General features: G+C 43.9%; 2 protein-coding genes across 2 annotated transcripts in view; both read right to left on the bottom strand.

Annotated features, from left to right (window-relative positions):
- LOC122934737 (oocyte zinc finger protein XlCOF22-like) overlaps positions 1-26,249 on the bottom strand; it is a 676,648-nt gene that overhangs the window by 240,297 nt on the left and 410,102 nt on the right. The gene's annotated exons all lie outside the window — the stretch shown is intronic.
- Positions 9,167-26,249, bottom strand: part of LOC122934757 (oocyte zinc finger protein XlCOF22-like) — a 29,338-nt gene continuing 12,255 nt past the window's right edge. The window contains exons 4-5 of the mRNA XM_044290447.1: positions 12,259-12,316; positions 9,167-11,072 (exon numbers count right to left, since the gene is read on the bottom strand). Coding sequence (XP_044146382.1) covers positions 9,370-11,072; positions 12,259-12,316 — 1,761 coding nt within the window. The 3' untranslated portion in view covers positions 9,167-9,369. The remainder of the gene's footprint in view (positions 11,073-12,258; positions 12,317-26,249) is intronic.

The following is a 26,249-nucleotide window of genomic DNA, read 5'->3' on the forward strand; positions in this document are numbered from 1 at the left end:
TCAGCTGCGGAATCGGAGTGCCACCAGTGCAGAGCTTGCTCAGGAATGGCAACAGGCAGGTGTGAGCGCATATGCACGCACAGTGAGGCGAAGACTTTTGGAAGATGGCCTGGTGTCAAGAAGGGCAGCAAAGAAGCCACTTCTGTCCAAAAAAAACCATCAGGGACAGATTGATCTTCTGCAGAAAATATGGTGAATGGACTGCTGAGGACTGGGGCAAAGTCATATTCTCCGATGAAGCCTCTTTCCGATTGTTTGGGACATCAGGAAAAAGGCTTGTCCGGAGAAGAAAAATGTCACGGATGGTGTAGCAGAAAACAAGAAGTTACAAATAAGGATCCGACTGGCTTGATCCAAAACTAAGGAACATAAAGGGTGAGCCCTGTAAAAGCCCTAGAGCTCTCCCTGACTTCTCAGCCCATGCAAAGATCTCTATGATAGATAATTGCATGCCCTCGTGCCTTGTCTGTATGACACCTGAACACCCTATAATAGTGAGGGGACACGACCACCGGCTCCCTACACTTAATACGGAGGGAGTCAGGGTCACCTAGAATCAAGCCAACAGGAAAACACAAATAAAGGAACAGACTTATCTGTAGACACAGCAGTTGCAACATCCAGCATGAGCACAATCCAGGAAGTTGTATAAACTGCAAAGTGAGGCAGTATGGGAGGAGATATATAGGGAGGCAATCATTGCTAATAGATGACAGCTGGGAGAGGGAGGAGAGATGTCAAAGTGAAAGGAAAACAAGAGAACATAATGCAGGAGGTACTGAAGAACGTCTATCAGAACTTTTCAGAGATCTGGCGGTAACAAAAAGGTGAGCGCTACCATCAGTCCTGTGTCATGCAAACAGTAAAGCATCCTGAGACCATTCATGTGTGGGGTTGCTTCTCATCCAAGGGAGTGGGCTCACTCACAATTTTGCCCAAAAACACAGCCATGAATAAAGAATGGTACCAAAACACCCACCAACAACAACTTCTTCCAACAATCCAACAACAGTTTGGTGAAGAACAATGCATTTTCCAGCACAATGGAGCACTGTGCCATAAGGCAAAAGTGATAACTAAGTGGCTCAGGGACTAAAACGTTGACATTTTGGGTCCATGGCCTGGAAACTCCCCAGATCTTAATCCCATTGAGAACTTGTGGTCAATCCTCAAGAGGCGGGTGGACAAACAAAAACCCACTAATTCTGACAAACTCCAAGAAGTGATTATGAAAGAATGGGTTGCTATCCGTCAGGAATTGGCCCAGAAGTTGATTGAGAGCATGCCCAGTCGAATTGCAGAGGTCCTGAAAAAGAAGGGCCAACACTGCAAGTACTGACTCTTTGCATAAATGTCATGTAATTGTCGATAAAAGCTTTTGAAACGTATGAAGTGCGTGTAATTATATTTCACTACATCACAGAAACAACTGAAACAAAGATCTAAAAGCAGTTTAGCAGCAAACTTTGTAAAAACTAATATTTGTGTCATTCTCAAAACTTTTGGCCACGACTGTAGGCTGGTTGAAGTGCTGTGCATTGAATATACAGTCCTGATTAATAGTTTAAGACCACTTAAAAGTGGGCAAAAAATCATATTTAGCATGGCTGGATCTAAGGTTCCAAGTAGAGCTTCAACCTGCAACAAGAAGAAATGAGAGTGAGACAAACAAAACATTTTTTGAGCATTCAATTAATTGAAAATAACAATTAAACTGAAACAGGCTGTTTTTCAGCTGATCCAAATTTTATGACCACATGCGTTTAAAAGGCCAAATCTGTGCAAAGATGTGGATTCATTGTCATTTTCTGTCAGGTAGACACACGTTGTGATGGCAAAGGCAGAAAACCCCTCCCTTTTTGAACGTGGTTGGGTTGTTGAACTGCATAAGCAGGGTCTCTCACAGCACGCCATCGCTGCTGAGGTGGGACGCAGTAAGACAGTGATTTGGAATTTCTTAAATGATCCTAAAGGGTTATGGAACAAAAAAGTCAAGTGGAAGACCCAAAAAAATTTCATCAGCACTGAGCAGGAGGATCCAATTAGCTGTCCATCAAGACACCGGACGATCCTCGACCCAAATTAAGGCCCTTACTGGTGCTGACTGCAGCCCCATAACCATCAGACGGCATCTAAGACTGAAGGGCTTCAAAAACAAAAAACTTCTTCAAAGACCTTGTCTCCTTGAACTCCACAGAACTGCTTGTTTGGACTTTCCAAGAGAGCACCAAACATGGGACATTTAAAGGTGGAAGAAAGTTTTATTCTCTGATGAGAAAAATTTTAACCTTGATGGTCCTGATGGTTTCCAACGTTACTGGCATGACAAGCAGATCCCGCCTGAGATGTTTTCTACGCGCCACAGTGGAGGGGGCGCCATAATGGTCTGGGGTGCTTTTCCTTCAGTGGAACAATGGAGCTTCAGGAAGTGCAGGGGCGTCAAACGGCCACTGGCTATGTCCAGATGTTGCAGAGAGCATTCCTCATGACTGAGGGCCCTTGTCTGTGTGGTAACGACTGGGTTTTTCAACAGGACAACGCTACAGTACACAATGCCCCCAGGACAAGGGACTTCTTCCAGGAGAATAACATCACTCTTTTGGCCCATCCTGCATGTTCCCCTGATCTAAATCCAATTGAGAACCTTTGGGTTTTTTTTTAAGGTGTGGTCCTAAACTTTTGATCAGCTGAAAAACAGCCTGTTTCAGTTTATTAGTTGTTTTCATTAAATTGAATGCTCAAAAAATGTTTTGTCTCACTCCCATTTCTTCTTGTTGCATGTTGAAGCTCTACTTGGAACCTTGTTAAGATCCAGCTATGCTAAATATGATTTTTTTCCATTTTTCAAGTGGTCTTAAACTTTTGATCAGGACTGTATGTATGTAGTGCAGCAAGTCTACTGTGTTATGTGCCATTTGTGCAAGGGGTGGGAGACTAGGGGCCCCCCTTGTTCAGGGGCCCACCGGTGGATTCACCTGTACCCCTGTAGGTCAGTCCGAGCCTGGCTCAGTTCACTTCTGGACCACATACAGCATCCCCACTGGCTGCATTTCCTTTAGTCCAGACCTCATAGGTTGAATATTGCCCATAAAGTTCCTTTTTACTGTTTTGCAAGTATGCTGCCTGACTGATGGTGCAAGGGGGTTTGATCATATGCAAAGATGTCCATGATACCCTCCCTCTGAAGCCATGCACAGTTAACAGAGAGATAGAGTAGCAATGTATCTCCATCTGCAGTCTGTTAGTACTGGGCACTAGTGTTGATAGAGCATGCTCGGCCAAACACCAGTTCAACTCAAGCATCTCGATGCTCGGCACATGGTGGTATGCGGCCAAATATCGCATGTGCTCGAGCGCAATCATGGCACGTCGATCAGGGTATCCACCAGTGGGGAAGAGGCAACAGGCCATGCTGAAGCTGATTTGCTTAGGGGACAAACCGCACACCGCCGCAGAGCTGTGGCATGGGATAAGAGACCAGACTAGGCTTTGGCTCTCGCCACTCAACCTAGAACCAGACTGATAATGGCCGTAACTTGGTGGCGGATTTGGAGCTCGGCAAGCTCACACACATCCCATGCCTAGCCCACGTCCTAAACCTAATGGTTCAGCGGTTTCTCAAAACCTACCCCAATTTGCCTGAGCTACTGGTGAAGGTGCGCCGCGTGTGTGCACATTTCCGCAAGTCATCGACAGCTTCATCTGGTCTGTCAACGCTGCAGCAGCGCTTGAAATTGCCAGCTCACCGGCTGCTGTGCGACGTGAGCACGCGCTGGAACTCGACATTCCACATGTTGGCCAGGCTTTGTGAGCAGCAGAGGGCAGTAGTGGAATACCAGCTGCAATATGGTCGTCAGCTTTTGCTATTCACAAGCAAGGAGTGGGCATGGATGTCTGACCTCTGTGAGGTTTTAAGAATCAACACAGATGGTGAGCGGCGATAATGCTATTATCAGCGTAACTATCCCACTTCTGTGTCTACTCAAACGCTCGCTGCTCACAATTAAGGACGACACCTTGCATGTGGAAAATGGGGGAAGACATTACACAGGGTGATAGCCAGACCACCCTCAGTTCGTCTTCTCAGCGCGAAATGGACGATGAAGAGGAGGAGGAGCAGGAGACGGTTGCCTCCGCTACAGAGGGTAGTTCCCATGGAAGTTTATTTCCATCTGTTCAGCGTGGGTGGGCAGAAGAGGAGGAAGAGGATGAGGAGATTGAGAGTGATCCTCCTGATGACGACAGCAAAGTTTTGCCTGTTGGTACTCTGGCACACATGTCTGACTTCATGTTAGGCTGCCTTAACAGCGACCCGCGCGTTATACGCATTTTAGACAACACGGATTACTGTTTGATCACTCTTCTCGACTCCCGCTACAAAGAGAACTTCTCATCTCTCATTCCTCTGGTGGAGAGGACGAGCAAAACGGTGCAATACCAGAAGATCCTTGTTGAAAAATTGCTCCAAAAATTTCCATTTGACAATTCTGGCGGCAAAGTCTGTAATTTCTTGGGCAACCGAGGAGGGGAGACAAGGGGAACACACAGCAGTTCCAACAGAGGCAGGGCAACACTCTCCAAAGCCTGGGACAGTTTCATGACACCCCGCCAGCACCCTCACCCTGATGCACAGCCTAGTGTCACAAGGAGGGAAACATTTTGGAAGATAGTGAAGGAGTAAATAGCAGACTGTGTCAGCATCCTCAATGATCCCTCAGTGCCTTACAACTACTGGGTGTCCAAGCTGGACACGTGGCACGAACTAGTGCTCTATGCCTTGGAGGTGCTGGCCTGCCACCAGCATTTTGTCAGAGCGGATATTAAGTGCTGCTGGTGGCATTATAACAGATAAGCGTATCCGACCTATCAACTGAAAATGCTGACAGATTGCCCCGACTTCTCGACTCCACCAGAGGAAAGCGGCTGAACATAAAGGCAATTTAAATGTGTTGTTATAATTTACTCAATACATGGTGTTCCCATGCACCCCTTCCACCACAAAAAAGGGTATATGGTTGAATCTTTCTTTTCTCATCCTGCTCCTCCTCTTCTTCCATCATATCAACATGTTTATTCGTTGCATATAATGCCCTCGCATATGATGTTTTACAGGGTCAGCTCACCTGCAGGCCCTCGCATATTATTTTTTGGGGGGTCAGCTCACTAGCAGGCCCTCACCTACAATCTTTTACAGGGTCAGCTCACCTGCAAGCCCTCACCTACAATCTTTTACAGGGTCAGCTCACCTGCAGGCCCTTGCATATAATGTTTTAGAGGGTCAGCTCACCAGCAGGACATCACCTACAATCTTTTAGAGGCTCATTTTACCTGCAGGCCCTCACATATACTCTTTTACAGGGTCAGATCACCTGTAGGCCCTCGCATATAATGTGTTAGAGGGTCAGCACACCTGCAGGCCTTTGCATATAATTTTTTACAGGGTCAGCTCACCTGCAGGCCCTCACCTACAATCTTTTACAGGGTCAGCTCACCTGCAGGCCCTTGCATATAATGTTTTAGAGGGTCAGCTCACCAGCAGGACATCACCTACAATCTTTTAGAGGGTCATCTCACCTGCAGGCCCTCACATATACTCTTTTACAGGGTCAGCTCACCTGCAGGCCCTCGCATATAATTTTTTACAGGGTCAGCTCACCAGCAGGCCCTCACCTACAAGTCCAGTCTCACTAGCCAAGAGTCTGGTCAACACAATCTTCACCCTGACTGCACACTGGGTAAACGTTGTGGAGGCCGGGAGCGAGTCGGCTGCTGGCACCAGACTTGCCCCCAATAGATCCTTGTTAAAGGATTTAAAGTGTACTCATTCCAATTACAGGGCCTAGAAACAGTCCTGTATTGTTATTTTTCGTCACTACCTCCCCGAGTCAGGAGTGGGTAGTTTGCACGCCTGCTGCCTTCCTTGGATGTGGTAGCCGTTTTTCAGGCTCCCTCTCCGGAATCGAACCCTGATTCCCCATGGCCACCATGGTAGGCGCAGAAAGTACTATCGAAAGTTGATAGGGCAGACATCCGAATGAATCATCGTTGTCACGGGGACGTGCGATCGCCCCAAGGTTACATAGAGTCACCAAAGTGGTAGAGTGCCTCTTTCTTGTAATTTTTGGCAGCACTTGCACTTTATATACATGTAAATATACAGGAAAGAATGTTTCTTAACAATTTTTCCTCTAAATATTGATTTTATCTTGGTTTTGCGCTTATTTTTGTCAGTCTGTAAAAGTGGCGTACTACTCGGACAACATCGTTCCTAGCAGCGACCTGGGAGTCCAAGATGCATCCAAACATCCTCCCCATGGTGTTCCAGTACCATTCCCTTCAATTTCTGAACTTTTCCTATGAACCAGACAACCTCCCCTCTTCAGAGCAGGGGGTACCTGGTTTAATGCTCGGGTTCTCCCATTGACTTCCATTATACTCGGGTGCTCTGTAGAGCACCCGAGCATCCCGATGTGTTCGGCCTGAGCACCCGAGCACTTTGGTGCTCGATCAACACTACGTTTATTTACATTTGACCCCCTAACGCGTGTTGAGATCTATTTATTTACAATTGGTCACTGGGACCATTAGTTGTCTCTGGATTGACACAAGTTATTGAAGTACAAAAATTTAACATTTATTACTTGTCCTTAAAATTATCTAGAACTGACGTGATTAAAATTATCAGCTGTGCCTGCCCTGTCATTGGTAGTAATCTGAATATAGTCTGAATATTATGGTGAATCCACTAGAGGGCAATCTTCACTTATGACTGCCTAGCTATCTCCACTCCTTCCACATGGCATCTTCCGTGCTCCATTTAGTGCACACTGTTGGTTCCACAGTGCGCTACCTGCTGGCAGCGAGTGCCCTCCTAGTGTTCACTTTACTACTTATAAATATATCAGAACTCCTTTCTTGGCATGGCACTTGCTGGCTAAAACACAAATATATCACTCTCTGCCCCCCGACATGTTTCGCCAAACACTTGGCGTCTTCAGGGGTATGGGCAGTGAATGTGTTGGGGGCGGGACCAGGCTTTTAAAACCTCCCTGCACGTGTCACAGTTATACTGGCTAATGTGTATCTCTTTTGCTATTAGGCACGGCACTCAGCCAATCCCTATTCGCTTCTCAAGGAGCGCTTGATAGGTGGGTCCTCCCACTTATCTCTTAACCAATAGGCTTTCGGCTGCGCCGTACATACTTGCGCTCAGACATAGTGCTGATCGCAAGTGTCGTCTGTTATTGCGCATGTCTGGGCACTTGTTTGCTGATTTCACTCTCTCCCAATCTAGATGCGCATGCGTCTGGTCTTAGAATGAATTGACTCTTTCTATCCACAGCGCGTACTACTTCTTATGCTTGTGCGCCAGCTGAGTACCTCTCATCAGCGCGCATGTCTGAATACTTAGTGTTATTTTCTTCTTCATGTCATGGTTTACTGCGCCTGCTCAGAGTGATAGAGCAGGCTAGTATGATCTACTATTGCGCATGTGCTGAAACTTCGTCGCTGAGAGATCTGCCATGGTTACTGCTGTACATGACAGGGCTGTAGACTTGACGGATGCTTAGTTGCAGAACTACTGGGCACCATATCGATAAAATTCAAGCATGTCTCGACTGAAATCTGTTCCCAGATCTCTTCTACACGTTCTCAATATCGGTGCATACTGGTCGACTCACTTTCCTGAGGATAGGTCATTAATATAAGAAACTGGACAACCGTTTTAAGTTATACATAAGACATGATTAGGCAGCAGGTCCCACAATGAAGCTCCATATCTCTCACATGTCTTGCAATCTGAACATTACAATGGCTTCTCTTCTAAGTGAATTCTCTCATGTTTAGCAATACTTCATTTCTGAATAAAAGACTTCCCATATTTTCCACATAAATATGGCTTCTCATATGTGTGAGTTCTGTAATGTCGAACAACGTTTGCTTGACAGGTGCATTTCCCACATTCAGGACACATAAATGGCTTCTCCCCTGTGCGACTTCTCTGATGTCTAACAAGATGTAATTTCTGACCAAAACATTTCCTGCATTCAAGACGTGGAAATGGCTTTTCCTCTGTGTGACTTCTTAGATGATCGTTAAGCCTTAATCTCACTGTAAAATACTTCCCACATTCAGGACACATAAATGGCTTCTCTTCTATTTCAGTTCTCTGATATGTAACAAGATGTGATTTCTGACTTAAGTACTTTCCACATTCAAGACATCAAAATGGCTTCTCCCGTGTGAGTTCTCTTATGCCAAAAAAAAAAAACTTGTTTGAGTCTTAAAGCATTTTCCACATTGTGAACATGAAAATGGCTTCTCTCCTAAGTGGGTTATTAGATGTTTCACAAGATTTGATTTCTGGCTAAAACGTTTCACACATTCTGAGCATTAAAATAGATTCCCTCTTGTGCGACTTCTTAGATGTTTTATAAGCACTGATTTCACACCAAAACACTTCCCACATTCAGAACACATAAATGGCTTCTCCCCTGTGTGACTTCTCTGATGTCTGTAATTTCTGACCAAAACATTTCCTGCATTTAAGACGTGGAAATGGCTTTTCCCCTGTGTGACTTATTAGTTGATAGTTAAGCCTTGATCTCACTGGAAAATACTTCCCAGATTCAGGACACATAAATGGCTTCTCTTCTATTTCAGTTGTCTGATATGTAACAAGATGTGATTTCTGACTAAAGCACTTTCCACATTCAAGACATGAAAATGGCTTCTCCCGTGTGAGTTCTCTGATGCTGAAAAAAACTTGTTTGAGTCTTAAAGCATTTCCCACATTGTGAACATAAAAAATGGCTTCTCCTCTAAGTGGAGTCTTTCATGTTCCACAATATGTGATTTCTGGCTAAAAGGTTTCACACCATAATACTTACCACAATTAAGACACATGAATGGCTTCTCCCCTGTGTGAGTTCTCTCATGTCGAAAAAGATTTGATTTCTGAATAAAATATTTCCCACATTCTGAACAAGAAAATGGCTTCTCCCCTGTGTGAATTTTTTTATGTCGTATAAGAAATGACTTCACATCAAAACACTTCCCACATTCAGGACACACAAATGGCTTTTCTCCTGTGTGAGTTCTCTGATGTGTAACAAGATTTAATTTTGAACTAAAACATTTTCCACATTGAAGACATGAAAATGGCTTCTCTCCTGTATGAGATCTCTAATGTCTATCAAGATTTGATTTCTTACTAAAACATTTCCCACATTCTGAACATGAAAATGGCTTCTCTCCTATGTGAATTCTTAGATGTCGTATAAGAAATGACTTCACATCAAAACACTTCCCACATTCAGGACACACAAATGGCTTAGAAAAATTTGATTGACTATTAAAACATTTCCCTCATTCTGAACATGAAAACGGCTTCACCCCTGTGTGAGTTCTCTGATGTCTAACAAGATTTGATTTCTTACTAAAACATTTCCCACATTCTGAACATGAAAATGGCTTCTCTCCTATGTGAATTCTTTGATGTCTTATAAGAAATGACTTCACATCAAAACACTTCCCACATTCAGGACACACAAATGGCTTCTCTCCTGTGTGAGTTCTCTGATGCCGAATAAAATTTGTTTGAGTCTTAAAGCATTTCCCACATTGTGAACATGAAAGGAGAGGGTTCTCCTCTAAGTTGAGTTTTTCATGTTCTTCAACATGTGATTTCTGGCTAAAAGGTTTCACACATTCTAAAGATGAAAATGGCTTCTCTCCTATGTGACTTATTACATGTTTTATAAGCATTGATTTCGCACCAAAATACTTACCACATTCACGACACATACATGGCTTCTCCCCTGTGTGAGTTCTCTGATGCCGAACAAAATTTGATTGTTTATTAAAGCCTTTCCCACATTCAGGACATGAATATGGATTCTCCCCTGTGTGAGTTCTCCGATGTGAAACTAGAATAGATTTCTGACTAAAGCACTTTCCACATTCAAGACATGAAAATGGCTTCTCCCCTGTATGAGTTCTCTGATGCCGAATACAACTTGATTGATTGTTAAAGCCTTTCCCACATTCAGGACATGAATATGGATTCTCCCCTGTGTGAGTTCTCTGATGTGTAACTAGAATGGATTTCTGACTAAAGCACTTTCCACATTCAAGACATGAAAATGGTTTCTCCCCTGTATGAGTTCTTTGATGCCGATTACAACTTGATTGATTGCTAAAGCCTTTCCCACATTCAGGACACAAATACGAATTCTCCCCCGTGTGAGTTCTCTGATGTCTAACAAGACCCGTTTTCAGACTAAAAGATTTCCCACATTCTGTGCATGAATATGGCTTCTCCCCTGTGTGAGTTCTCTGATGTCTAATAAGACACATTTTCACACTAAAAGATTTCCCACATTCTGGGCATGAATATGGCTTCTCCCCTGTGTGAGTTCTCTGATGTCTAATTAGAATGGCTTTCATGCTAAAAGATTTTCCACATTCAAGACATGAAAATGACTTCTCCCCTGTATGAGTTCTCTGATGCCGAATAAAATTTGATTGATCGTTAAAGCCTTTCCCACATTCAGGACATGAATATGGATTCTCCCCTGTGTGAGTTCTCTGATGTGTAACTAAAATGGATTTCTGACTAAAGCACTTTCCACATTCAAGACATGAAAATGGCTTCTCCCCTGTATGAGTTCTCTGATGCCGAATAAAACTTGATTGATTGTTAAGGCATTTTCCACATTCAGGACATGAATACGGTTTCTCCCCTATGTGAGTTCTCTGATGTCTAACTAGAATGGATTTCATGCTAAAAGATTTTCCACATGTCAAGCATGAAAATGAACCATTATCTCTGCAGTTGCTCTCTCTAGAAAAAATATTGCCACATTTCTGTTTAGTTCTTGATTTGCCAATCAGTAATTGCTTAGATGAAGGTTTCTTGTGACCAGCAGTATTAGTGGATAGATCTCTGCTGTGAAGGACTGAGGTTACATTAGGAGTTATTGAATCATCTTGTGTGGTATTGTTATCTTCTGCTTCATGATAGGAAGATAAATGGAGATGTCCATAAGAGTCGTTCATCCAGTCTTCCACTGGAAAATTAAACAAAATTATATTATTTTCGCAGCTTTATTGAGAGAAATGCAAGCCAGGGAATGTGATCACTACCATCTTCAATAACTTGTAGAATTCCCTGCATAAACATGCTGATATAAACTTTTCCCCATCACATATTGGTGTAAAACCACTGGTTGACTTGTTTCAGGATTGAGGGATCTCCTATCACTGGCAGTTCCCTTTGCCCTTTTTGTCAGAAATAGGTGAGGTTCATCTATTCTCAGACCCAGGATTCCTTCAGGATCAAGATCTACCTCCTGTGATCATGGCTGCCTGGCCCTCCTTGGCAAATTCCTTCTTAGCTGGATCACATCAGTCTAGAAATCCTTTGGTCTCCTCGGATCTGCAAAACTGCCCTCCCCCCACCTTCCCCTGCTACCCTGCTGGGCTTCCTGCAACATCTCCTGTGATGCTGGCCTGTACTGACTGAAGACTAGTTTAGTAAAAGTACTTTACACATTTACTTCTTTTTTTTTTTTTTTTGCAGAGCCTCCCTCTTGTCTAAAAGGTTCACCTATTTTAAATTGCCTTTGATCGGTCTTTAGATAACTGTTACCTTGTCCTTATCATTGATGGTCTTGTGATATGGAAACCAGTTTTTTTTAAATTACAAGTGCTCTCATCTCAGTAGGTTTGGTTTTATCAGTTTTTACCAGCTAATTTGCAAGTGTCCTCCTCCCCTTATTTCTCTTATCATCATTAGATGCCTTCACTTTTACAGTTATTATTTCAACGGCTATTTACCCTTCATCTTTAGGACCAGGCCCTAATCTGACTGAATGCTTACATCCTGTACTACTGATCTCCCCTGCAAGGTGGGAACCTGTCTGAGAGGGCATATGGACAACCGGAGCACTCTGACTCGAGAAGGACCCCATAGGTCCACATACTACAGTTTCTTTGGCTTATCGTATCATGTGACCTTTATTCTGAATCGTCATTTACCCTCCAACAATTTTTGTGTTTATGATTGAATCTATTCACATTGTGTCACATTTTACCAGTGCCAATGAAGATCATGGGATAGTATGGCATTAAATTAATTATTAATATTAATTGTATCATGAATGATGATGAAGAGGATGTTTCTCTGAACTTCCTATCAATTGTTCTATTCATAAAGACATTTACAATCAAAAAAGATTTATGAAAGGCTCTTACCTTTCACAGACACTGAGATGGGTTTTTCAAGTCCACTCGTCGTTTCGCCAGAACTTTCCTGCAAGATGAAAGACATGAGAAAAATATACCCCACTGCTAGTTTTTCTTATGTCCACTCGAAAATGAAACACTTCTACAAGACATGAATTAGGCTACTTTCACACCAGCGTTTTTGCTGGATCCGTCATAGTCATGATAATGTCTGTCTGCATCTGGATCCGGTTATATCATCTTTAAAATAGCCATGACGAATCTATCATGAACACTACTGAAAGTTAATGGGGGACGGATCCGTTTTCTATTGTGTCCAAGAAAACTGATCCGTCCCTATTGACTGTGTGAGCCATGACGGATCCGTCTTGCTCCGCACCACATTGCGGACAGAAAAACGCTGCTTGCATTCTGGTGCATTCCGTTTCGTTCAGTTTTGTCCCTATTGACAATGAATAGGGACAAAACAGAAGCGTTTCCCCCACTATTGAGATCCTATGACGGATCTCAATAGCGGAAAGGGAAAGCGCAGAAGTGAAAGTAACCATTGAAATGAGCGAATTTCTTGAAATTTATTTTGGGTCCAATTTGAACGAATCACTCCTAGAATTAGATTTTGGTTTGAATCAATTCTACCTCAAATACAAGTGCTTCAATTGACCTGAGAACTGGTATATCCCACTCCAAGGCTACATGCACACGACAGTGAAAAAAACCCGCTTGTTAAAAACGGACAAACTGTCAGTTTTTCATGGCCATTTTGCACCAGTGTGTGCATCCATTTTCTGGCTGTGTGTCCGTTTTTTATGTCTTTTTTTGCATCAGTTTTTCATGTCTGTTAAAAACTGACATGAAAAATGGATGACTTTGATTGGCAGTTATTTCTAGACCCACCCTTCTGAGAACACCCACAGGATGGTAGGACCACAGCTAAAAACATGTCCCCCATAGTGTAGGATTTTTTTTTTTATGTCCCCAGCTTTAATAATGCCCCCAATGTAGGGCCCCATCTTAAATAATGTCCCCCATCGTTTAAATAATGCCCCCATAGTGAACCACCACTGTTTATTTTTTTTTTAAACCCCTCACCTTATCCACTTGCTCGCGCTGCAGCAGTCTCTTCTCTCTTCAAAGAACGGGACCTGCCAAAGGTGCGCGATGACGTCACCATGTATATTGCAGGTCCTTCGGCAGGTCCTGCTCAATGAAGAGAGAAGAGACTGCAGCACCACGAGCAAGTGGATAAGGTGAGTTTTTTTTAACCCTTAAATGGCCTGGGTAAAGTGTACCTGTTTTTAACGGCCGTTAGACAGGTGCACTCCTGTCAATCAGCCGTTAAAAACGGTCTCATTGATTTCAATGGGTCCATCTGACCATGAAAACGGACAAAAACAGGACATGTCCTATTTTTGGACGGACGCTATTTACTGGCCATGTGAATAACCCAATAGACTTTTATTGGTGCTAAAAATGGCCGTGTGATGGCCGTTACTTAGACGGCCGTCACATGGACATTATTCACTGTCGTGTGCATTAGGCCTAAGATTTCTCTTGTGTTTCTTTTTTATTTTCTTCTCTCCTCTCCCCTTTTAAAGTCCTTTAACAATAAATAATGTCAGAATGACACGGATATGTATAGCTCTGGGGAAACGCATTACTGATAGTGTTAAGAAGCAGCCTGTTTAAAATGACACTGTGCCGTTTAAAATTTAAAAACATTACAATAATTGTCCCGTATTGGAGGCAGATGCTTTTTGGGAGCAGCAGTGCAATGAGAAACCTCACAAAAAAAGGCAGGCAATGTGCAGCCATTTAGGGGTAGTAGTAATGGCACCAGGCGGAGCAGCAGCTGCAGTACAGTATGGAACACCATGAACAGGCAGGCAGTCGCATCACTGGGCTGATCATAAATAGCCAGCAATGCCAGATCTATTCATTGTCATCTGCTGGAAATGTGTGAAAATCCTCAAGGATCCATGTGCCTGAATTATTTTGACAAAGCTAATGTTTTGCAAACACGTAGGACAATTTTGCCTGCTTGGTTGGAAAAATGCCACCTGCCATGAGGAAAACCCTTCCTAAGATGACACAAGAGGCTATAAAACAGTACTGTGATATAAAACTTGGCTATTTCCAGCCACTGTTCCAATCTGCATTCCCAGAAATCCATAGGGTCAGGGAACAGGGTGTGGGCAGGAGAAAGGGCATAGTCCAAGTACAACTGAGCCTAGCTGTTTAGACAGTGCATGTCCGTTTACTGCACCAGGATGGGGCAGCAGCTTCTGCTACTTGTTGTAGCAGAGACAGCGGAAGAGTAGTGACTTAAATTTTTGTTAAGGAATGGAACTGCACTGCAATTACCACAACTAAGTGGTACGGCAGCAACTGCACTGCCAGCAACTTGGCCACGTGGGAGTTCACTTTGCACACAAGCTAATTGCTGGTTGCGAATAGATTTCACATGCCTGCACATTCAGTTATCGATATCTCATGATGGAATAGAAGACAAGGAGGAGGAGGAATATGAGCAGGAGAAGTAGAAACTGATGATGATGATAAGGTCACTGTATTGATTGATTCATTGTCTAATTGATCGATTAAGACGGCGGCGCGTGCACCACGCAAGGCCCAGTGTCTGCTCAGATTTTTCATGTTAGCAGTGTTATTTCTGCTCATTTCGGGTCTGTTCATTCAGAACAGCTTCGCTTTTATATTTTACACCCAACAAGAGCTTTTAGATATAGGACCCGACACTTCGCAGGCTACTTGGCCAACCGGAAGTGCTTGAAGACGGCACAGGGACCGCAAACAAAAGCGGGAGAAACGCAGCAGGCTAACAGCTAAGCTAAGGCTAACACCACACTGGTTTTCTTTACCCTTTAGCTTCCTTGCTAATGTGCCGTCCCTGGTGAAGAAAATGGATGAGTTACGACTTTCGATCACTGACTACAGGATACATATGGATTGTAATGTCATGATACTCACGGAAACATGGCCACACAGCGGAATATCTGACAATGCTATCGAGCTAGTCGAACGCCACACTCTCCAGGCAGACAGAATAGCAGACGATTCCAGTAAGACAAGAGGCGGAGGACTGTGCATTTATGTTAATAAGGCTTGGTGTACAAACTCTGTCATTGTTGGAAAACACTGCTCAGCTGACCTAGAGTATCTCATGGTTAAGTGTAGACCGTTCTATCTGCCGAGGGAGTTCACCTCCACTATAATAACAGCTGCATATATCCTACCGGATGCTAATTCCAAGCTTGCTATGAACGAACGCCATGCGGTCATCAGCAAACAACAATCTGCTCACCCTGAGGCTGCATTTATTGTAGTGGGTGACTTTAACCACTCCAACTTAAGGTCAGTGCTACCAAAATTTAATTAACATGTCCCCTGCCATACCAGAGGGGATAAAACCTTGGACCATGTCTATACAAACATTATTGTAGCCTACAAAGCAACTAAGACCTGTCCTAGGTTGCTAATACGGCTTGTATGTGTATACAGCTAGACCTACCAATAACCTTAATACAGTTCCTATGTTTATATGTTAAAGACAAAAGCAGAGTTATTTACTGTGACTTCATGTTTTTGGATGTCATGTAACAGTTATATATTGTGTTCACAGAAGCAGAAAAGATACTATGCCTTCAAGATTCATTATATGAATGTAAGGTAAGCTCAATGACACAGCAGACACAACAGAAAGCATAGAGTTAAACTGTTGGTACTGAACAGGAGTCTTGACTAATCACAGCCAGCCTCACACTGAGCAGGAGTTTTGACCAATCATAGCCAGCCTCACACTCAGCCTGTGTGGGAAATTCTCTGCTAAAATCATTATTCACCAGAGAGAGGAGCTGAACAGACACAGAGTTCCAGTTCCAGTTCAGAGCTGAGTTTTATGGAAGCAAAGAGGCCAAAATAGGTATTTAGAACAGTTATATAATGTTCCTATTGTTAATGTAGTGATTAGAACTGCATACTGAACTAGTTATATGTGTTTAGTTACAGTTCCACCAAAATGCTCAAAACAACTGTATAGACCAAACTGCAAACCAAGTAGATCAAGTAGAACTATTGGTTAAACCTCAGATATACCTCTCAGAGACATCATAAAGTGCTTAAAGGGACTCTGTCACCACTTTCTAACCCCCACTTTTAAAACTATAGTTCTGTCCATGGAGCCCCTGTGATTACAATGGTGTTGTTATATGCGAAATCCGCCGTCTCGTTTTGATAAAAAAAACTTTTATCTAACCTGTCAATCATGAGGATAAGGTGCCCAGGGCGTTTCTCCTGGTCTGAACATGCCGCCCGCCGCCGTTGGTGCCCAGCTCCTCCTCTGATCCTTTCAGCGCCGCCTGAATGTGAAGAAATACGCCTCCGGCTCTCCCTCAGTCCCCCCTCCTTTTCTAAAATTTTGCGCGTGCGCACAGGCCTGTGCCTGATGCGCCCGTGCGGACTTTTCGATTCAGCCTCATTGAGCGAAGTGCGCATGCGCACTTCGCTCAACCTCCCGATAACGCGAACACTGCAGCACGCGCGGGATCTTAGAAAAGAAGGAGGGGGGACTGAGGGAGAGCCGGAGGCGTATTTCTTCACATTCAGGCGGCGCTAATTCAAGGCAGAGGAGGAGCTGGGCACCAACGGCGGCGGCGGGCGGCATGTTCAGACCAGGAGAAACGCCCTGGGCACCTTATCCTCATGATTGACAGGTTAGATAAAAGTTTTTTTTATCAAAACGAGACGGCGGATTTCGCATATAACAACACCATTGTAATCACAGGGGCTCCATGGACAGAACTATAGTTTTAAAAGTGGGGGTTAGAAAGTGGTGACAGAGTCCCTTTAAATAACTTAAAGTGAGAGTACAGATACTGAAGAGAGAAATATATCCACCATTTTATGTTGAATGACAAGATTGAACAGTTGAACCACCATCTTATGCATACCGCCATTTTGTTATACTTTTTCAACACATGTTTTGTACATGGACTATCTGCTGCGGAGGCGGCAGTGTTATATATGAAGAAAAGTTGAAGTTAATAAAGAAGTTATTTCAAGCATTTGGTGTGCTCTTTAAACCTACTGTTTCCATAGAACGGCGCTAGAAGAATTACAGAGTAACAGACAGTCTGGTTGGACTAAAAAGTTAGAGATATAAAAATTCTAATGCCACAGCACAAAAGGCACTTCATAGCGCTGTGCCTGCCACAGTGGAACTATTACCCTCAGAGGGCAAGGCGATAGCGCTCCTCAACTTGCATAGTAAAGAGCGCATTAGAGCAGCGGAGCGCCAGCATATACCGCCACGCAGCAACTGTTCCCTGAGTGAGGCCATAGAACGTGTGCATTAGTCAAACTGCAGCCTACTCTTAAAGTGGCCAAACGGCAAAGGTGAGATAGTCAGAGAAAAAGCGCCAACCCTCCTGCGATCCCTAGAGAGAGAAAGAGACGCATGGTGGGAGGCTAGAGTCCAGAGCTAGAGTGCCCGTACCGCTACCCACGAAGAGGCCACATACTGCAGTCAGCTAGTTTCCCGCCACTAAATCCAAAGCCTGCAAGAAACGTATTCAAGCCAGCGCATCACAATTATCACCATCACAGAGTATCGCAAGTCAGCACAGAGCATCGCAAGTCAGCACAGAGCATTGCAAGTCAGCACAAGCATCGCAACACATCAAGAAAAGACACGTCTCCTTTAAGACTGACATTTGTTCCTGCTCTTCAGAATAAGGTCAGAGCTTTCCTTATATTACTTATCATTGCACATAGGTTTTGGCATAAAGAGACATTTTCGTGTTCAGGAATAAAAACTTTAAAAGTAAAACAGTTTGTAGTATATGGACTCTAAAGTATTTAAAGTGAAAGGCATTTATAGTTGTTACATTTAAAGTGAAAGTCATTTATTTCTGCATTTGTCAATATTGCATTTAAAGTGAAAGGCATCTTATTATTCATGTTAATTGTTATAGTATTTAAAGTAAAATGTCTGAGCCTAGTATTACCATGCCACTCTTAGAGGGTACAAAGATAGATAGGATAGAAGGAGAAAAGCAAAAGAACCTTTCTGAGTTAGAAGAGTCTAATGCAGCACTAGTCTTGCCTCAAACAAATATAGCCCAAACAGATGAACTAAGATGTTTATCACGTGCCAGAAAACCGACCTCAAAGATGCTGGAAAATTTGGAGCAAGAAGCAGCATTAAAAGAGAAAAGGTTCGTCCGAATGTATGAGAGGTGGAAATTATACATTAAAGACATTCGTAGAAAGCTAAAGCAAGAAAGTATAAAAAGGAACTTGAGTGAGACGGTAGAAGAATCTGAATCAGAGCTTATGGCAGCATATGTCAACCTGCGGTGATCTACGACACCTTCCCAGGATATTGTAAGGAACATGGACACATGTACTGCCTCACTAAAGATTTAGTAAAGCTCATGAGAGAACTATCATCTGTAACTAACTATGATGAAGTTAAAGCAAGAAGTAGAATGAACAAGCTTTTTATGAGAGACTATGCTAAATCCTTAGGTGGAACCACAATCTCAAGTGGGACTTCCTTCACTAGCAGAAGTGCCAGCCACATATCAGAGTCCTCAAGTACTTAAATTGAGATGGAAGCTGCCTTCGAGGTGCAGCGCCAACAGATGAAAAGTCTGGAAAGGCAGAAAGAAGTTAAGATCATAGAAGCCAGACTCAGAGTACACAAAGAGGATATGAATCAGAGTAGTCATAGGTTCAAATCTATACCAAGTGAAGAAGCAGACTCCTACTTTCATACGCCCAGGAGAATGGAAGGAAATCTCCAGCTTGTAGTTAAGAAATAAGTCATTATCCTTCCATCCCTGCTCAGAAAGACAAAGAGAGGCCTAGTCCAGTGTTAGAAAAAGGGTGTGTGAATTTACCCAATGATTCTTTTCCTAGATGTCACGGCAATGCTCAGGAGAGTGTTACAACCATTGTTCCAGCAAGACAATAGAGAACAGTCCTCGCTAGACGTCCCGTTCCGGAACCTACTGTATTTTCAGGAGACGTACTGCAGTTTATAGAGTGGAAGGCAAGTTTTGAAATGATCATTGAGCATCATTGCTTCAGTCCAGACGACAAGTTATTCTACCTCCAAAGATATGTTGGAGGGGAAGCAAAGGAAGTTCTTGAAGGTAACTTCTCTAGAAAAGACGAATAAACCTGGGAAAAGGTGAATGCAAGATATGGTCATTCGTTCTTAGTACATAGAGCCTTTAGAGAGAAACTGAATAACTGGCAAAAAATAGGTCGTAAAGAACACTTCAGACTCCAAAAGTATTGCGACTCTCTGCAAGCATGCAGCAATGCCATCCCATATGTTCAAGGACTGGAAGTACTGAACGACTATCTAAGCTACCTGAGGAAGTGGCTTCTAGATGGAATCGCTATGTGACTGAACAGCTAGATCTAGGCAAGAACTTACCAAGTTTTAAAGAGTTCTCCGAGTTCGTCAATAAGGAAGCACGGATAGCATGTAATACAGTAACAGCATCGTACGTCTTTAAATCCTTAGAAGAAAGGCCTGCAAGAGAGATAAGACGCGCAAGAGCAACTAGCTTTGCAACCAACGCAGCAGCTAAAGGTCCATAAACCTACGAGAGCAAGTTTAAAGTCACTACTGGAATCAGTAGAGAGACAGAAATCTTCAGACTACCTTCAAATGTATGTTCTGTGGAGAAAACCACTCCATACACAAGTGCCAACAATTGAAGGAGAAGTCCCCAGATGAAAAGAAAAGGTTTGTACTTGAGAACCAACTGTTTCGGTTGTCAAAGAAAAGGCCATGTTACTAAGGAGTGTAAGAAAAAGGCCACATGAAGCATTTGTAAAGGACGCCATCCAACACCACTACATGAAGAACGTCCAAAGAAAGATAAATCCTCAATACCTAAAGATACAGAGGAAGAAAAGAAAGTATCGGTATTCTCTTGCAGAGTGAGGGAAGGAGAAAGCAATGGCACATCAATGGTTGTACCAGTGTGCATTACAAATCGTAAAAGAAGGAACAAGAAGGTATGCCCCTAAGCGCTACTGGATGCCCAGAGTGACGTCACCTTCATTGATCAAGAAATCTGGCTACAGAACCAGTGAAGCTCAAACTCACCACAATGACTGGGAGAGACACATTAGTGAACAGTCAAAGGGTCAAAGGACTGAGAGTTAGAGGACTTCATTCAAACTGCACATTAGATCTACCTCCAGCTTATACAAAAGACGACATACCTCTAGATCGAGATCGCATACCTACCTCTGAAACAGCCAATAAATGGGAGCACCTGTCATATCTCATGAAATGTCCCCGCTGAAGGAGTTTGGTGTTGGACTGTTGTTAGGTTACGATTGTCCCGAAGCCTTGGTACCATGAAAGGTAATCAGAGGAGGAAAAGGTGAACCCTACGCTGTTCAAACTGATCTAAGATGGGGTGTTATTGGAGGAAAACAGCAGATTGCAAACTCAAGACAGGTGACAGGATTGTGTCATCAAATATCCGTCCAAGAATTACCAACTGTAAGTCCAGCGAAAGTAATCAAGATCCTTAAATCCGACTTTGCAGACATAAGTTCTAAAGGTAAGAGTGTATCCCAAGAAGACACAAAGTTCGTACACACTCTAGAAGTGTCATGCCCTGCTCGGGCTACGTGCGGAGGTCTGCCAGATTAGCAGCACGTGTCTAGTCTTTTGTTTTGCTTTGGAGTTGAGCTAGATCCGCCTCCCTTCAGGTGCACTGGGTGTGGTCGTTGGTTTAAATTACACCCACTCCCAGTGTTATGTGCATGTTATAGCTTCTGTCTGGCTCTGTGAAAGCAAGGAAGGAAGGAATGGCTTTTCCTGCTCAGAAAAGATCAGTTGGTTGTTGTTTTCTTGTTGTTTGCTGTCTAGGCTGTTAGAGAGATGCCTGTCCCCTCCAGGTTCTGAGGGAGCAGGCTGGCTCTATTCCCCTTCACCATCTTAGGGTATTTTCAGCCCAGGCACGAGGACACGTTATTCCCACCTTAAGGGTCTGAACGTGGGCATAGCAGTATAGGGAGAGCTGGTAGGGATGTGTCAGGAGGTGACCCTGATCCCCAGCTTCTTGCCTAGATACTTGTTTGTGTATATTTCTCTGTGTATCCGATATCCTCTCCGCCGTGACATTATAACCCGCCAAAACCTAGACTGCCATTTTGCAGCAGCCTTGAGATGGAGTCAATTAATTCGTTAGTTGATCGTATGCAGCAATTAACTTGGGAGGTAGCTGACCTCCGCAATGCTGTTGCACTTTGTCAGAATTTTCTGCTTCATGGCTCCGCTGGTGGGAGTCAGTCCAACCTTGAACCTAAGGTTGCTCTTCCTGATCGGTTTTCAGGGGGTGTGGATGACTTTATCCGCTTTAAAGAGTCATGCAAGTTATATTTTCGGTTGCGTCCATCTTCATCAGGTGATGAAAGTCAGAGGGTTGGTATAATCATTTTTCTGCTTAAAGGGGACGCGCAATCCTGGGCCTTTTCTCTGCCGCCCGGTTCTCTGGCCCTCCAGTCGGTGGAGGAATTTTTTAAAGCCTTGGGATTAATTTATGATGACCTAGATCGGGTCTTGATGGCGGAATCTAAATTGCGTAATTTATCACAGGGTGAACATACTGCAGAGACTTACTGCGTCGAGTTTAGGAGATGGGCTACCGAGTCAGGGTGGAATGACCCCGTGTTACGTAGTCAGTTTTGTCAGGGGTTATCTGAGATTTTGAAAGATGCCGTGTGCTTTTTTTTGAACGGGTTTCCAGTTTCAAGCTCCTGGGGAGCCACATCTCTGAGAATCTGTCCTGGTCAACCAACATCTCTAGCCTGGTCAAGAAGGCGAATCAGAGCCTCTTTTTTTTTAGGACACTGAAGAAAAATCACCTCTCTGCTGACATACTGGATAACTTCTACCGATGTACGATAGAGAGCATTCTGACCAACTGTGTCACAGTCTGGTATGGGAATTGCTCTGTTGCTGACTGCAAGGCACTGCAGCGGGTGGTGAAAACCGGCCAACGCATCACAGAGACTCCACTTCCTGCCATTGAGGATGTTCACAAGAAGAGATGTCTACGCCGGGAATGCACCATTTTTAGGGACTCCACTCATCCTGCCAAAAAAACGTTTTCAGCTCCTTCCCTAGAAGGCGCTACAGGACCCTTCAGACTAAAACCAGCAGGTTTAGGAACAGCTTCTTCCCCACAGCTGTCCCCCTACTGAACTCAGTCCCCCGCTGAACCTTCCCATCCACACTCATTTACCCCTCTACACTCCTCCTCCCCTCCCATGACCATGACCGTCATTCGTTCTCAATATTCACTGTATGTTCACACTGGTACTGCTATAGTTTGGGAGACTGTCATAGCATAAGTCTCTGTTATATACGTATATATTAGCACATCTGCATATCTGTATATATGTATACATCACTACATCTGTATACTTGTCCATAGTACATCTGTATATTTGCGTTCTGTATAGCAACATAAACACCTGTATACCTAACTTATTTGTACATAATCTGTACATAACTATTCCTACCTTCTACACTACCCTATCTGTATATAATAACCTGTCTTTATTGCACTTGCTGATCTTTGCACTATGCAAACTGTATCTCGTTACCCTGTATTTCTACATGTGTAATGAAAAACAAGTTGAATCACTCAATGAATGTCAATGACATATTTTAATCCTGCAGATCAGTTTTGTGTGTTGACCTTGTGGAGAAAAACAGCCATACATGAGTTTTTTTGACCCAAGTCACACTGTCGCCACAGATACTATTGCTGTTACTGTCACTACTACTACTACCACCAAAACAGCTATGCATTGGGTCCTCCGCCTCTGCCTGAACCTCCTCCTTATGTCAGTCCCAACTCTGACACTTCTCACACAAGTCATTAACAGGAAGACTATTTGGATTATCTTCCACAGCACATGGGGTTTTGTTGCTTCTTCTTAGGAAACAAGAAGGTCCCTCATTAGAAGAGCAGAATTAGGAGACAGAGATGATGCAAGTGAAAAGCTTCTCTGGATCCGCAAGGAGGAGAGCAGGAGGAATGCTGTGACTCTTGGCTCAGTGGCCCATTGTCAGACTCAGAGGTGAAAATTGCCATCAGCCCGCTGTGGCTGAGAGGAGGAGTGAGCCATCCAATCCACAATCTCATCCTCTTTGTCCTCTATAATATTCTGGCGCCTACTAGAAGCTAGGGAGAACTGTGGTCTGCTGCTGCTGCTACTACTAGCCGGGCGGCTGGTGCTGCTAATACTGTTTGCACTACTACAGCCACCCACATTCTAAATCATAGATGATGAGGCACGGGTAGTGGAAGTGCTCATTAGTACAGAAGGCCCAGGGAGTGGGAAGTACAGTGCTAAGTATTACATACCGCACCCTGGTCCTGGTATTTTTTTTTTTTTAGGATCTGTCTGGAAGTATGTATTAGTTTTGGGGTTGCCCAATCATGTAAAATATATATATATTTTTTAATTGATTAGCATGTCATAAAATAATAAAAGAAGTGACACATTTGGGATTCCGGTGCTGCAAAAAATAATGTGCCAGGGTGCGCCCCATAGTAATAGTGCTCCCAAAGGTAAATGTCCACCATTGTGCTCCAGAAGTAATAATGCCCCCATAGTGCCCACACTAGTAATCATGTTCCCCATGGTCCCCCAGTAGTAATAAAGCACACCAAAATGCCCGCCTATAATGCCCCCAGTAGTACTAACTAGTGTTGAGCGTCAATATTCTAATCGCAAATTTTTATAGAAAATATCAGCACTTCGAGAATTCCCAAAGTTCTAGAATATAGTGCTATATCTTCGTAATCGCTAATATTCTAGATTTTTTTTTATCAGTAGAACCTATAATAGAACCTAAACCTATAATCGTTTATCACTTATTTTATATAGCTTCTCTTTAGGGTCCATTCACGCGTCCGTAAGTGTTTTGCGGATCCTCAAAAACACGGACATCGGCAATGTGCATTCCGCATTTCGCGGACCGCACATCGCTGACACTATAATAGAAAATGCCTGTTCTATTTTTTAAGGGAATGGAATTGCGGATCCGGAAGTGCGGATGCGGACACTATGTGCTGTCCGCATCCGTTCTGGCCCCACTGAAAATGAATGGGTCCGCACCCGTTCCGCAAAATTGCGGAATGGATACTGACGTGTGAATGGACCCTTAGGCTGGTTTCACACGGGCGTTGCGGGAAAAGATGCGGATGCGTTGCGGGAACATGCAAGATTTTTTCCCCGCGAGTGCAAAGTGTTTTAATGCGTTTGCACGCGCGTGAGAAAAATCGGCATGTTTAGGTACCCAGACGCGAACCCAGCCTTCTTCACAGAAGTTCGGGTTTGGGTTCAGTATTCAGTAAATTTTATTATTTTCCCTTATAACATGGCTTAGGCCTCATGCACACGACCGATGCCACCAATGTTAATAATGCAATAGAGGGAGGGAGGGGGGCCGGGGGAGGCCGCACACTGCCATCAATGTTAATAATGCAATAGAGGGAGGGAGGGGGGCTGGGGGAGGCCGCACACTGCCATCAATGTTAATAATGCAATAGAGGGAGGGAGGGGGGCCGGGGGAGGCCGCACACTGCCACCAATGTTAATAATGCAATAGAGGGAGGGAGGGGGGCCGGGGGAGGCCGCACACTGCCATCAATGTTAATAATGCAATAGAGGGAGGGGGGGCCGGGGGAGGCCGCACACTGCCACCAATGTTAATAATGCAATAGAGGGAGGGAGGGGGGCCGGGGGAGGCCGCACACTGGCCACCAATGATATTCAAACTGGGGAGGGGGGTCTGCCCCCTGCTGCCTGGCAGCCCCTGATCTCTTACAGGGGGCTATGATACGCACAATTAACCCCTTCAGGTGCAGCACCTGAGGGGTTAATTGTACGGATCACAGCCCCCTGTAAGAGATCGGGTGCTGCCAGGCAGCAGGGGGCAGTCATGTACACAGTTCGTTGTATATTCTAACTAGAAGCGTCCCCATCACCATGAAAAAGCCCCATCACCACTCTGAAAAAGCTTTTATGCAGACGGATCTTCGGATCCGTCTGTATGAAAGTAACCTACGGCCACGGATCACGGACACGGATGCCAATCTTGTGTGCATCCGTGTTCTTTCACGGGCCCATTGACTTGAATGGGTCCGTGAACCGTTGTCTGTCAAAAAAATAGGACAGGTCATATTTTTTTGACGGACAGGATACACGGATCACGGCCTCGGCTGCAAAACGGTGCATTTTCAGAATTTTTCAGAGTCAATGGGTCCGCGAAAAAAAAAACGGAAAACGGCACAACGGCCACGGATGCACACAACAGTCGTGTGCATGAGGCCGTGGTAGAAGGTCAATTGAGGGTTAAAAATTTTTTTTTAACTCACCTCCTCCAATTGATCGCGTAGCTGCTGGTCTCCTGTTCTTTCTTCAGTACCTGTCAAAGGACCTGTGGTGATGTCACTGAGCTCATCACATGGTCCATCACCATGGTGATGGATCATGTGATGTATCATGTGATGAGCACAGTGATGTCACCACAGTTCCTTTGACAGGTCCTGAAGAAAGAACAGGAGACCGGCAGCTACGCGATCAATTAGAGGAGGTGAGTTAATATATATATATTTTTTTTTTAACCCTCAATTGACTTTCTACTAAGCATTCTGTATTAAAGAATGCTATTATTTTGCTTTATAACCATGTAATAAAGGAAAATAATACAGTGAATAGACTTTCATCCTAGCAACCATGCGTGAAAATCGCACTGCATCACACTTCTATGGGGCCTGCGTTGCGTGAAAAACGCACAATATAGAGCATGCTGCGATTTTCACGCAACGCACAAGTGATGAGTGAAAATCACCACTCATGTGCACAGCCCCATAGAAATGAACGGGTCCGTATTCAGTGCAGGTGCAATGCGTTCACCTCACGCATTG

The sequence above is a fragment of the Bufo gargarizans genome, chromosome 4 (genome assembly GCF_014858855.1).
Source record: "Bufo gargarizans isolate SCDJY-AF-19 chromosome 4, ASM1485885v1, whole genome shotgun sequence".
Lineage (NCBI taxonomy): Eukaryota > Metazoa > Chordata > Amphibia > Anura > Bufonidae > Bufo > Bufo gargarizans.